This window comes from Aethalodelphis obliquidens, unplaced genomic scaffold, assembly GCF_003676395.1.
Source record: "Aethalodelphis obliquidens isolate GAN/ISIS:26980383/991018 unplaced genomic scaffold, ASM367639v1 scaffold9, whole genome shotgun sequence".
NCBI lineage: Eukaryota > Metazoa > Chordata > Mammalia > Artiodactyla > Delphinidae > Aethalodelphis > Aethalodelphis obliquidens.
Genome location: NW_020837953.1, coordinates 41,506,129 through 41,519,169, shown reverse-complemented (window position 1 = coordinate 41,519,169; position 13,041 = coordinate 41,506,129). Strand labels below are relative to the sequence as shown.

The window sequence follows — 13,041 nt, the reverse complement described above, 5'->3', positions numbered from 1 at the left end:
ACACACACACACACACACACACACACACACACACACACACACACACAGAGCCAGGCCAAACTTGGCTGAGAAAGGAGAGCAGCAGAATTTCCCCAGGGCTGGGGGCTTGAGAAACAGCTTGGATCATTGAAACGTCAGTAGAAAACACGTGCAGACTCCTGAGAGGTTGCAGAGGGGACCGACAGGCCAAATAGAAACTTCTAGACATATTTCCTTTGTTGTTCTTTCTCCTCCCTCTCCTCTTTCTTCTTAGGTTTTAAAAAGTTGCCAACATTTCAAATTTAGACTTCACATAAAAATTCATATTCCTGGGGCTTCCCTGGTGGCGCAGTGGTTGGGAGTTCGCCTGCCGATGCAGGGGACACGGGTTTGTGCCCCGGTCCGGGAGGATCCCACATGCCGCGGAGCGGCTGGGCCCGTGAGCCATGGCCGCTGAGCCTACGCGTCCGGAGCCTGTGCTCCACAATGGGAGAGGCCACAACAGTGAGAGGCCCGTGTACCGCAAAAAAAAAAAAAAAAAAAAAAAAAAAAATTCATATTCCTGGCTTCCCTGGTGGCACAGTGGTTGAGAATCCGCCTGCCAATGCAGGGGACATGGGTTCGAGCCCTGGTCCGGGAAGATCCCACATGCCACGGAGCAACTAAGCCTGTGCGCCACAACTACTGAGCCTGCGCTCTAGAGCCCGCGAGCCACAACTCCTGAAGCCTGTGCACCTAGAGCCCGTGCTCCACAACAAGAGAAGCCACCGCAAGGAGAAGCCTGTGCACCACAATGAAGAGTAACCCCCGCTAGCCACAACTGGAGAAAGCCTGCATGCAGAAATGAAAACACAGCCAAAAATAAATAAATTAAATAAATTTTTTTTAAAAATTCATATTCCTAGTAGCTCCCAAAAAAAATCCAGAACCTCTAGTAACACTAGAGCCAAGTTCCTGTATGACAGCAATCTACTGCCTCTGCTACAGGGGCTGGTGGCCTCTTGTTTGCCGCAGTCCCCATCACTCCTAAGGTCTCCCTGACGTTGACTCCAAGTGGCAGGTGCTACATATTTGTGCTTGCGCTGCTGTTTTCTCGTTATGGAGTTAACGGGAAAGTGAATGTTTCTATCAAAAGTGGGAAACTAGGAGGTTGACCAAGAGTTCCATGTACTTCAAGAAATATGGGAAAGAGCATGTTTCTTTGTGGAAGCAAAGAGCCTCCCTACAAGTTTAATACGCAAAGAATTTCTAAGTAAAAAGAATACAACCTAAATGCCCTGCGAAACAGACCACAGCAGTCCCTGCACTGCCCACCTCACTCAGTCGTGTCCCTGTTGCATCCAAAACAGAGTCTCCTGGACCAGATGTCTCCAGAACGCAGGGGCACTCCCAGCTTCTCCCATGAGGGCTCAGAGCGGTCTTTCTTTTGTTCTGTTCTGATGGTTTTCCCAGCAAAGGCAGAGGACTTGGGGGATTCCTAGCATCTCGGGTCACTGGTGTGGGGTCAGTTTCCTTCTCCCAGAGCTGTATGGGTGTTTAACCCCATGGGTGGGTTTCTTCCCGAGCCGCGAGTACCACCAGCGTTTGGCGTACCTGTCAGCCCTCCACTGGGCAGTTGAGGGGTCTAGTTCGACAGGGGGAGGGGGTCTGAGGCAGCCCTGTGGCCTTCCACAGCTGGGCTAGTGTCCCAGTCATTGGGAGGGCAAGGAAAGTAGGGGGTGGGGTGGAACCTGGGAAGGCCATGGTGGATGTTGGCCAGGCCATAGTGGTTGCTCAGATGCAGGGCTCCCCGCCCACAGTCAGGAAAGTGACCTGCAGAAGGTTTTAGAGATTGGCGGGGGGGGGAAGTAATTTGGTTCCCACCAATGGTTGGAGAGCCATATGCCAGTACCTATAAGTTCCCAGAGCTCAGGCCTGGGCCAGTGGGAGCCATAGGTGACTGAGCCAGGCCTAGAAGGGGTGGGGTGCATGCTGCCTGGAAGGGGAAACTGAGGACACCACGGAAAGTGTGTGATTCCTTATCTAGCCACGTAGCCTCGCCTTCCCATGTCTGCCACAGGGGGAAACCGGACCTGCCACCCAGAGCTGCAGGGAGATAATTAGTCCTTCTGAAGAACATCGTAATCCTCAAATCAAAGGGGGTTCAGAGCCGCAAACTCACCATGCAGCGAGCTCTGTCAGCCACAGGAACACCCGCTGCAGTGGGTGGGCTCTGATTTGCAGACCCTCCAAGGAGCCAGTTCCTACAGGGCTTGACTGGTGTAATAACTGCCCCACCCACCCACTCGGGGCGCCCAGCTCCTGACCTCCCCTGGGAACCACCTCACCTGCCACATGGCTGCCCAGAGCGGTGCTCAGAAGTAGCACTGAGGATGGACGGGGTGGGAATTCCTGAGGCCCCATTTTATAGATGGGGAAGCTGAGACGGAGGAAGTGCCCCGCACCAGTTTACAACTTCCTCATAGGTGTGGACCATATATCAGTTTTCCTCCCCACTGGCCCAGCCATTGCGCTCAGTACTGTATGCACTTAAAGAAGGACTGGTCACACAGTACAGGTGAGTGAAGGAGATGTCCCAGAGCTCCCACCCCTTTTCCTGCCCGCTCTTTCCGCCCTCTCCCGGCCACTTGCTGGGGCTTCAGCTCTTTAGCAAGGCTGTCCCAAGGGTATCAGAAGAGTGGAGAGACACATGCAAACTGGGGTACCAGGCAGCTGTCCCCTTGATGCACATACTTGCGGTTTTCAAAGACCTGGATTCAGGCCTGTCACTCCCGACCCCTGTGACACTGGCCATCTTTCTAACCCTGAGTCTCTCCAGGAATGACCATGCTGGGGATGCACCGAGCGGCCAGGGCCGGGCCTACAAAGGGGCGACGCGGCCCTCCCCCGGGCCCTGGGGCGAGTCTGGGCGCCGCGGAGGGGCCGGGGGCGGGGCCGGGGGCGGGGCGAGCGGCGGCCCTCGCCAGCCCGGAAGGAGCGGGAGGAGGAGCCGCGCGAGTGAGAGTCGTTCCCACGTGAGAGGGTCGGCGGCCGAATTCTTAGTGTGCGGCGGCCGCGGACCTCCCGGTGTCCGGCGAGACGGAGAGACCAGGTCCGGCGCGCGCGCGCGGGCGGGCGGCGGGGCCGGCGCTCGGCTGCGCCCCGATGCGGCGGCGACCCCGGGGGCTCTGAGCCCGGCGCCCGCCGTCGGAGCCCCCCGCGCCGCCGTGGGCAGCGCCCCTCGGGCACGCGGCATGCGGGCGGCCGACTCTGGCACCTGGGAGCGCGTCCGCCAGCTCGCGGCTCAGGGCGAGCCGGCGCCTTCCTGCGGGGCGGGGGCTGGGCCTGCGCGCCCCCCGGGACCGCCAGCCTGCGAGCCGGGTGCGGACGCGGCGGGGCCCGGCGATCGGCCCCGCGCCGGGGCGCCCTCCGTTCGAGCGGATGGCGACTGCAGCCAGCCGGGTAGGTGCGCGCCGGGAGGGGAGGGTGGCGCGGCCGCAGGCCGGGGGAGGGCCGGGGCCGGGCGCGCGGGGGCGCTCCCGGCCGGGATCGGGCCGCCGCTCGTGGCAAAGTTCTCGCCGCGCCCTTGACCCAGAGCACCGGACGGGGTGCAGGGGGAGAGGCGCGGGACGCGGAGTTAGTCTTAAGCATGAGGGCAGGGGTTGTGGGGCTCCGCGGCCTTCCGGCAAGAGCCCCCTATAGAGTTGAAGAGGGAGGTCAAGGCCAAGCCTGCAGGAACTGTGCGATCCCGCGGCGCTTGGAGACCCAGGTTTGGGCCATTTCCCGCGCCTGATCTGGGAAGCGTGGGAAAGGGGCCAGCCTCGCGCGAAGTTGGGGAGGCCCCCTGTGACCGCACCTGTAACCCACCTGGCAGCCCCATAAAGTGCCGAGGGGAGCCTTCCCGCCACCCCGCGTAGAGGAAAGTGAGGGCTCGCATTTGCTAGGAGCGAAGAGGTTTCCCGTACACTTGAACGACTAAGGCAGAAAGAGAAATCGCCGCGGAGGAGATAAATGCAGTGGTCTAATTGTGCATCGTTGGCTAATCCGCCCCAAGCGGAGACCAAGCGGAGAGCCCCGTTTGAGTGTTAAAATGTTCCGAGTGGATGCGCCCGTTCCATTCCGTTCCGGTCTCAGCTGGTCCCTCCCCGCTGAAGTTAGGTCATGGAGGGTGGGGCACAGGAACCCCTGGATCCTCCAGATTCCACAGTAGGAAGGTGGAAGGGCTTCCGAGAAGGGTCTGTCATCATCAGTTTCAAGTTTGAATACTTTTTCCAGGAAAAACGGAGGTGGGGGGGACCACATGATTATTATTTCTTGAACACCCAATGTGTTCCAGTAATTTATATGCGGTGTCTTAAAATCTTATCACCACCCTGGCAGTGAGGCTGTGTTATCTCCAGGAAGATGAGGTCAGAAAAGGCCGGAGTTTAAGGGACTTGCCCAAGTCCCAAAGCCCTGAAGCCATGGTACTGGAATTTCACATTTTGTCTGTGGATTGACACCAGCATGCCTCTCCCAGGCAGGAAGCTTACCAACTGGGAAACACCAGTCTTATTTACCTAATAATTATTTCTTTCCTATGAGAAAAAAGTCGACTGCCAGGCTCCTTAATTCCAGACTGCCTGTATTGGTTTCCCCAGGAGATGGAATCCTGAGCGTCAAGAGTTCTAGCCACAGGGGCTGGGACCACCAACCAGCTGGCTCTGATTAGCTGAGCTGCCACTGGTGTCCTGGAACAACTGAGGTCTTGGGTCACCAAGGGTTGGAAAGAGGGACCCTGAGGCCTGGAAGGAGCTTGAGTCCCTGGGTGGTTGGCTTAGGGGCTGGGTCTGCTGGAGACAGTCCCACCTCCTCCCCTGTTGCACAGAGCAGTTAGAGACCAAGACAGCTTGGTGTGAAACAGAGCAAAGATGCAAAGAGGAAGCAAATGGGAGGGCTTGGGCAAGTTGCTTGATCTTTTTGAGACCCATTTTACCCATCTGTAAAGTGGAGATATTAATAATCTCGATTAACATTTTGATCATTCAAAAGCTCATGTCTGGGGCTTCCCTGGTGGCGCAGTGGTTGAGAGTCCGCCTGCCGATGCAGGGGACACGGGTTCGTGCCCCAGTCCGGGAAGACCCCACATGCCGCGGAGCGGCTGGGCCCTTGAGCCATGGCCGCTGAGCCTGCACGTCTGGAGCCTGTGCTTCGCAACGAGAGAGGCCACAACAGTGAGAGGCCCGCGTACCGCAAAAAAAAACAAAACCAAAACCAAAAGTTCATGTCTGGATGAATGGATAAAGAAGACGTGGCGCGTATATACAATGGAATATTGCTCAGCCATAAAAAGAAACGAAATTGAATTATTTGTAGTGAGGTGGATGGACCTAGAGTCTGTCATACGGAGTGAAGTAAGTCAGAAAGAGAAAAACAAATACCGTATGCTAACACATATATATGGAATCTAAAAAAAAAAAATGGTTATATAGAACCTAGGGGCAGGACAGGAATAAAGACGCAGACGTAGAGAGTGGACTTGAGGACACGGGGAGGGGGAATGGTAAGCTGGGACGAAGTGAGAGAGTGACATGGACTTATATATACTACCAAATGTAAAATAGCTAGCTAGTGGGAAGCAGCTGCATAGCAAACGGAGATCAGCTCAGTGCTTTGTGACCACCTAGAGGTGTGGGATAAGGAGGGTGGGAGGGAGACACAAGAGGGAGGAGATAACGGGGAGATATGTATATGTATAGCTGATTCACTTTGTTACAAAGCAGAAACTAACACAGCAATGTAAAGCAATTATACTCCAATAAAGATGTTAAAAAAAAAAAAACCTCATGTCTGCAAAGCACCTTGCCTGGGTCATAGTTGATACTAATGAATGTAAGTCGTCAGCTTTACTTGTGGGGCACCTGTTAGTGCCCCCATTGACTCAGGTTCCCATTAGGATGTGATGCTGTCTGCTCCATCTCCACCCTCCTGAACTGTGTTGAGATGACATTTGTCTTGTCTTTAAAATACTTCAGTGATCCAAGGCTGACTGTTGGGCCAATGGAGGCTGTTATTATGTACACAGTAGAAGAGGACTGGGTGGAGAGAAATAGGTTTACTTTGTGTCTATATAGACCCCACTTGTGTATTCATAATAACAATATCCTAATGACATGGTGTAGCTGAGAAATGCCTGTCTCTGAGGTCTGGGGGTGGTTCTTACTCCAGTGGCTCTCTTGGTGTCCCTTTGGGGCAGAAAGCAGTGGAAATCTCCTTTCCTGATCTACAGATGGCATCACTGGTGTGAAACAGGATCAAGCCAGCAGCAGAACAAGAAAGTTCTGAGTTCTCTCTACCCTACCACCCTTCACGCTCTTTTGGCGTCTGGTTCTTAAAGACCAAGCATAGTTTCTGAGAAGGTCTGTGGCGGCTGGCATTGAGGACAGCGTGTCGTGGACACAGGTGCTCAAAACCATTGGCTGTCGTGAGGGGTTTTCCTCTGGGAGGTCCTCTTCGCGCTTGGAACCGCAAGCTGAAATTATTGCTGAAATAAACATTTTAGCCAGGCTGTGAGGTGACTCACGCCAGGATCTTAGCACATTAGTCCCCAGCCTAATGCAATGCTCGGTTTAAGGAGCTGCAAGAGTGCTCTTTTGGGTGACAGCGTCTGGAAACTGGCACTTTCAGGGGTTTGGGGAAGGGGAAAGAGAGATGCTTGCTTGGCGGGTTGGAGGCTTGGCACCCTGACATTGCTCGTGGGGGATGTCCTGATATCAGCAGAGTGACAGACCCAGTGCCGGTGACAGCTCCGGCCTCCAGGGTGGGGCCCCTTCCAGGGGAGGTTACCATTTGCGCCCGGACTAGGGAACAGAGCAGGAGATGCAAAAATTAGACACAGTGTCAGTCTGCACCTGGTTCTGCCCCAAATCTGTTTGACCTTGAGAAACTCCGTTAACTCAGTTTCCCTGTTGGTGTGGTGGGAATGACTCCACTGGAGGAGAGATTCTTCCAGAGCCCCCGCAGAGTGTTCAGGTGATCGCTGAGCCTTCTGAGACTGAGAACGTGAATGATTCCCTCTTTGACTGTCCCTTCATTCAGTTACATTTCTTGAGCATCTACTCCTGCCAGGCACTGTTGTAGCTGCCAGGGATGTAGCAGCAACGAGACAACTGCAGACCTTGTTTCCATGGAGCTTATATTCTGTGGGAGGAGATTTCCAGTACACACAGGATACACACAGGATGTGTCAGGGGATGGTAAATGCTATGTACAAAAAAAAAAGCCAGGTGAGGGGTTAGCGTGATAGGAGCGGGTGCTTTTTAGTATATAGGTAAGTGGTCAGAGGAGAATGAGGTGAGGTATGTGGGTGCTGAGTCCCTAAGGCAAGAGGATATTGCCGGTCGGCTAAAGGAACCAAGTCATTTTTTTTTAGCAGTGTGACTTGTGGGATCTTAGTTCCCCGACCAGGGGTCGAATCGAACCCGGGCCCCCAGCAGTGAGAGCGCCGAATTCAAACCGCGCGGACCACCAGGGAATTCCCGATCAAGTCTTTTTTTTTTTTTTTTGCGGTACGCGGGCCTCTCACTGCTGTGGCCTCTCCCGTTGCGGAGCACAGGCTCCGGACGTGCAGGCTCAGCGGCCATGGCCCACAGGCCCAGCCGCTCCGCGGCATGTGGGATCCTCCCAGACCGGGGCACAAACCCACATGCCCTGTATCGGCAGGCAGACCCTCAACCACTGCGCCACCAGGGAAGCCCCCAAGTCATTTTTTAAAAGTTGTTGGTAAATTAGTATCTTCGTAGACTGGGCATATCTGAAGCCTACCCAGACTACCTTCCTTATTAGCCATTTGAGTTCTTATCTCCTCTTGCCCCTTCCCCTTACATAAAGTCCCCTGGAGGAGGGGACCAGACCTGTGTTTCTGTGTCCTGGCTTTCATTCTGTGGCCTCCCGGGGGCCAGGCTTGGTGGTGACCAAATGCCGAGCTTTGTCTTTATCAGTCAGTCCTTCCGCAACCCAGGGGGAGGTGCGATTGCTCATTTCATCCACAGATGGGGAAACTGGCGCTCAGAAAATTAGTAACTTGACTGAGATCACATAGCTAGTAGGTGTCACAGCCAGGACTTGGTCCCAGATTGTAGACCTCAAAGCAGTGTGAAAAGACCTTGTCTTGGTCTTAAGAAAGTAGGCTCGGGCTTCCCTGGTGGCGCAGTGGTTGAGAGTCCTGCTGATGCAGGGGATACGGGTTCGTGCCCCGGTCCGGGAAGATCCCACATGCCGCGGAGAGGCTGGGCCCGTGAGCCATGGCCGCTGGGTCTGCGCGTCCGGAGCCTGTGCTCCGCAACGGGAGAGACCACAACAGTGAGAGGCCCGGCGTATCGCAAAAAACAAACAAACAAAAACAAACAAACAAACAAAAAAGAAAGTAGACTCACATTAAGTGTCAGGTCCATTTTTCCTTTAAATTTTTATCTCTTAAAAAAAAAGTTTGTCCTCTCCTTGATATTCCTTGGTTTAAGCAACTCAAGCATTTGCTTATCTTTGTGCCTTTAGCAATTTCCTCATTAGGTCAGCTTTGAGTTATCCCTTCTGTAAAGGATTTCTGCTGGGTTGGCGTGAGGTTGAATCTCCCCGCTGGAATCGGGGATGCTCTTGGAAAGTCACCCACTAGGACCACGAGGGTCTAGTGTGAGCCTCGTCAGTAATGGGGTGGGACAGAGATAATTGGGGTGTTGGCTGTTCTGGACAATCAGGAAGGAAAGTCACTACACTTGAATATATTTCCGATTGGTTTCCCTTGGGAGGTTTCCTGTGGCCCAGCCCCCTCCACCCCGTATGACTGCTCACAAAGGGGGACTGAAAGTTCCTTCTGCCGGGGCAGTGAGTGCAGGACACCAGGTTTGGAATCAAACACAACCTGGTTTGAATTCACCAGCTCTGCTGCTTACTAGCTATGTGTCCCCAAGCAAGTTAGTTAATGTCCCGAGCCTCAGTTTACCCATCTCTAAAATGGGATCATATTACCCACCTCAGAGTTGTTGGACAGGCATCTGTATGGTTAGCATCCTTCATACCCATGGGGCCTGCTGCCTACCTATGCCATAAAGGGGAGGGGAAATTCCCATTTATCCAGAGTCCAAAGGACTTGAGTGTGTGTGGGTATAAAATTCTTTAAATATTTGAAGTTTGAAATATTGAGATTTGATGAGACAGGTGGTTTTGAAGGAGTGCTAGCCTTCCAAGTCATCAGAAAGGCCTTCTGAGTCATCAGGAAATTTCCAGAATGGTCTTTATGTTTTGTGTAATATTCCAACTTAGTCAACTGGATGATTTGCTAGAACCCTCCAGCCATTCTGGGGAAAGAAGAGTTTACTCCCTTCTCGATCATCTCAAGAGCCACAGGGCACGCATAGCCCAAGGAAAGTAGCAAACACGCCCCAGCTCTAGCCTTTCTCACCTGCGACACAGCCAGTTGGCACAAGTGGAAAATCAGGCACACTGGCGTGCGTACGGATTTTAGCCCCAGCAGATAAGCATACCAAGTGTGTCATTAAAGCCGTCCAGGGCGGTCCCCATGGGGATCCTGTGTTTGTTGTGAGTCACTAAGGGCTCTAAACACTCCAGAGAGGATGGCAAGCCGTGGTTCCAAGGTGTGTGCGTGCAGGTGTGTGCAGCTATGTTGTATGAATTTACTCTCTGTAAACGCGTTTCGTGTTGAGCACATCAGATGAGTGCCTGTCCAGGAGGGGAAGAGTCAGGATTGCCTCCTGTTCACACAGACCACCCCTTCCGTTCCCCTTGGGATAGCCACCCTGAAGGTGAGGACTTCAGGCTTTCTCTTGTCTGCTGTTTGGATGCCTTCAAGAGAAGCCAGTTAGAAGACGCTGATTGTGGCAGCTCCTCAGAGCCCTCACCAAATGGCATTAGCCCAGCAGGTGCTGTCGCAGCCCCAAATTTGGAAGAAATTAACAGCCAGAAAGGTATGACAGGTATGTGGGTCCCGCCTGGTGTCCTGGCCCTGAACTGGGTGACGCTGAGCCTGGGCTAAGGAGAAGGGGAGTTGGCGGATTCAGTGGCGGCGAACCTCTGATTGCGTCGTGCTGGGTGTTGGGGACCTCTTCGGGAACACCCACCACCCGGTGGCCAATCTGCAGGTGCTGACAGCTTCGTCTTTTGTCGCCGCCCGGGTTTGGAGGCTGGCTTGGTCTCCCAACTAGTTTGGGCTGTAACTTTATCACAGGCATTGTGTTCAGTACCTTTTAATTGTACAGAAGCTTCAGAAAACTCTCCCCGGGGGCCTGGAGAGAAGTAAGAACAACAGCTGCTAGTTCCTGTATGCTTTATTCCCTCACCTTACGGCTCAGCCTTGCCGGTGCACTCCTAACTGAAGTCCTATGTTCCCCGGGGCAGGGAAGAATCCGTATTTCTTTTGGGGTAAGGTCCTATTAATGATGAAGTGTCACTTACTGAGGGCCGCCCAGGAGCCGAACACTTTGTTACCTGCGTGCCTGTTCATCTCTCCCGGCCCCTGTAAGGCAGCTGGCGTTCTCCCCATCTTACTGGACAGACAGTTGAGGCTTAAAGAGGCTACACAGGTTATAGTAAGCGACTTTTCCAAGCTGCCGTGCTGGCTGCCTGCCCCACTGCTTCTTCCTTGTGGTTTCATTCATCAGCTGACGATTCCCCGACAGCCAGTGGGGCACCAGGCAGAGGCTGTGATGCTCAGACTCATGGGATTTTCTCATCTTTGGCACGCTGTCATCCAGTCAGCCAGGGACAGTTGGGAGGGAGGGCCCCTGGGGCCCAGAGCTGCTCCCTTGGCTCCGGAAGACTTACCGCATGCCTCTGGCCCAACCGGAATCCAGAGAGGCTGGCTGGCCCATGATGGAAGATTCGACCCTGGCCATTTGGGAACCTGGAATGCAGAGCCCTGAGAGGGAAACCTCGGCAGGGATGGGGTCAATTCAGTCCTTCTCCAAAGTGAGGGAACTGAGGCCCAGAGCGAGGAAGGGACCATACTGCAAGGTGTCACATGGAGTAGTTTCCAGGGTCAAATGTGGAAACTTACAAAGGCACTTGGATGTCTTGGCAAAGCTGGACGTTCTCTCTCTTCAGCCTCTTCCCTAGCTCCTTCCTGCCTTTTGAAGGGGGGTGGGGCTCAGGCTTTGGGGATCACAGCAGTCTGGGGTGATTGCTAGTGTGCAAATTCTCAGGCTCCACCTTGAGGTTTTGACTCTGTAGGTCTGGGGAAGGGCCCGGGAATCTGTATTTTTATCAAGTGCCCTGGGTGATTTTTTTTTTTTTTTGCGGTACGCGGGCCTCTCACGGTTGCGGCCTCTCCCGTTGCGGAGCACAGGCTCCGGACGCGCAGGCTCAGCGGCCATGGCTCACGGGCCCAGCCGCTCCACAGCATGTGGGATCCTCCCAGACCGGGGCACGAACCTGCGTCCCCTGCATCGGCAGGCGGACTCTCAACCGCTGCGCCACCAAGGAAGCCTGCCCTGGGTGATTTTGATGCAGGGTTTCCACAGGTCAGAGTTTGAGAACCTCTGCTATTCATCTTTCTGGGGCTGGTTGATTTTAGAGTAAGGAACAAGGGAGGCCACATACTCTGGCTTTTACCCCCTGCGCCCTGACATAATCCTTAGCAGCGTCCTTTTCCCTCCCACAGGTGACCCAAAGTGGAGACGAGGTGCATGGACATCCTAGTTAAATCCCACTTCTTCCTTTTCTAATCCAATTCTCCGCCCCCATCTCTCCCTGCCCTGCTCACCCCCCCACCCCACTCATATTCTCAGAATCTATTAGAGGCACATGCATTTCTGTCTTGTGCTCTCACTGTGCTGTGGCAAGAAAGCAGCCCATGTCAGGCTTTGTCTTTGCTCGGATGTCCTGCTCTGCGCCCCAGGCCGCCGCTAGCATCCACTCACCCTTTCACTCAATCAGTATTCCTTCTTGAGCTCCTCGGAGGGGCCAGGTCCTGGGCTGGCAGTGCTGAGGAGTCGCAGGAGACCACGCCCTTGACCGTCCTGATTCTTCAGACTTGGTACCAAACCCACCAGCCCAAGCCGCCCCCTCCCTACCCCACTTGGACCCCTTTTGTTGGTGGTTTGAATGCTGTGCCCATGGGAGACGTGGTCAGCTGAGTGGCCAGTCTCTGCTTCCTCTTGGCATCTCTCGCCGTGTCCACGGTACAGCTGGGAGCCACGGGGACTGTTTCCGTCACTTTATGTACCCTGCGGACTTTCTCAGCTCCCCTTGGTGGGGAGCCCAGGGGCCTGGGTGGCTGACCAGAAAGGAGACTTCCATCCCTGGCATTCCCTGTGGGCTCTGGAGTGGACGTGGATGCCCACACCCCCCACTCCAAGCTGGACTGCTTTCTTCAGTGTGGATAGAAACGGCCGCCCTGGGTGGAGTCTTTCCTCTCTTTTGTACCCTGGGAGAGACCGGGGGAACCCCTTTTTACAGAAGGGGAAATGGAGGCACAGTGTGATCTCTTTGGGCCAGAGCTGTCTGATAGAAGTCTCTGCCTGTGCTGTCCTATATGGTAGCCATTGGATTTAAAATGTAGCTAGTATGACCACAAAACTGAATCTCAGATTTGATTTGAAAGGCCACGTGTGGCCAGTGGCTACTGTATCAGATGGTGCAGCCGGCCCTGAGTCAGGGCTTGATACCACAGATGTGTCTGTGGCCCATCACAGCTCATGAAGCCTGTGGTGTGTTTTTCCACTGTGCTCGTCTAAGGCTGCCGTGCTTCTCCATGTGGTCTCTGGACTGCCTGCGTCAAAATCACTCAGAGCTTGTGTGGTTTTTAAGTTCCTGGACCCTCTACCGGACCTGGACAGTCAAATATCTGCAGTGGTCCCAGGAATCTGCACTTTAAACGCGTCACCTCCACCCCCAGGTGATTCTGATCTTCTCTGAAGTTTGAGAACCACGGGCTCTAGCACATTCCATCTCTACTCCTGGCGGTCTCCCCAGCCTCCAGTAGCGCCTCGGTACCCTTTTGCTTTTGTCCCCCACCCCAGCCCCTACCACCCCACTTCATGCACCAGGCCAGGGGCTCTGAAGTTAGGGTGCCAAGACCAGCAAATCAGCCTC

At 54.4% G+C, this 13,041-nt stretch overlaps 1 protein-coding gene across 4 annotated transcripts in view; it reads left to right on the top strand.

The window, feature by feature from the left end:
- Nucleotides 1-13,041, top strand: part of LOC113622177 (kazrin) — a 421,388-nt gene that overhangs the window by 300,759 nt on the left and 107,588 nt on the right. For 2 of the 4 annotated variants that reach the window (XM_027110108.1, XM_027110106.1), the window contains exon 1: nt 2,964-3,420. The exons of 1 other annotated variant lie outside the window; for it this stretch is intronic. In XM_027110108.1, the coding sequence (XP_026965909.1) occupies nt 3,213-3,420 (208 nt within the window). In that variant the 5' untranslated portion in view covers nt 2,964-3,212. Of the gene's footprint in view, nt 1-2,963; nt 3,421-13,041 lie in introns of those variants that run through there. One more of the 4 variants, XM_027110109.1, reaches the window with a different exon arrangement.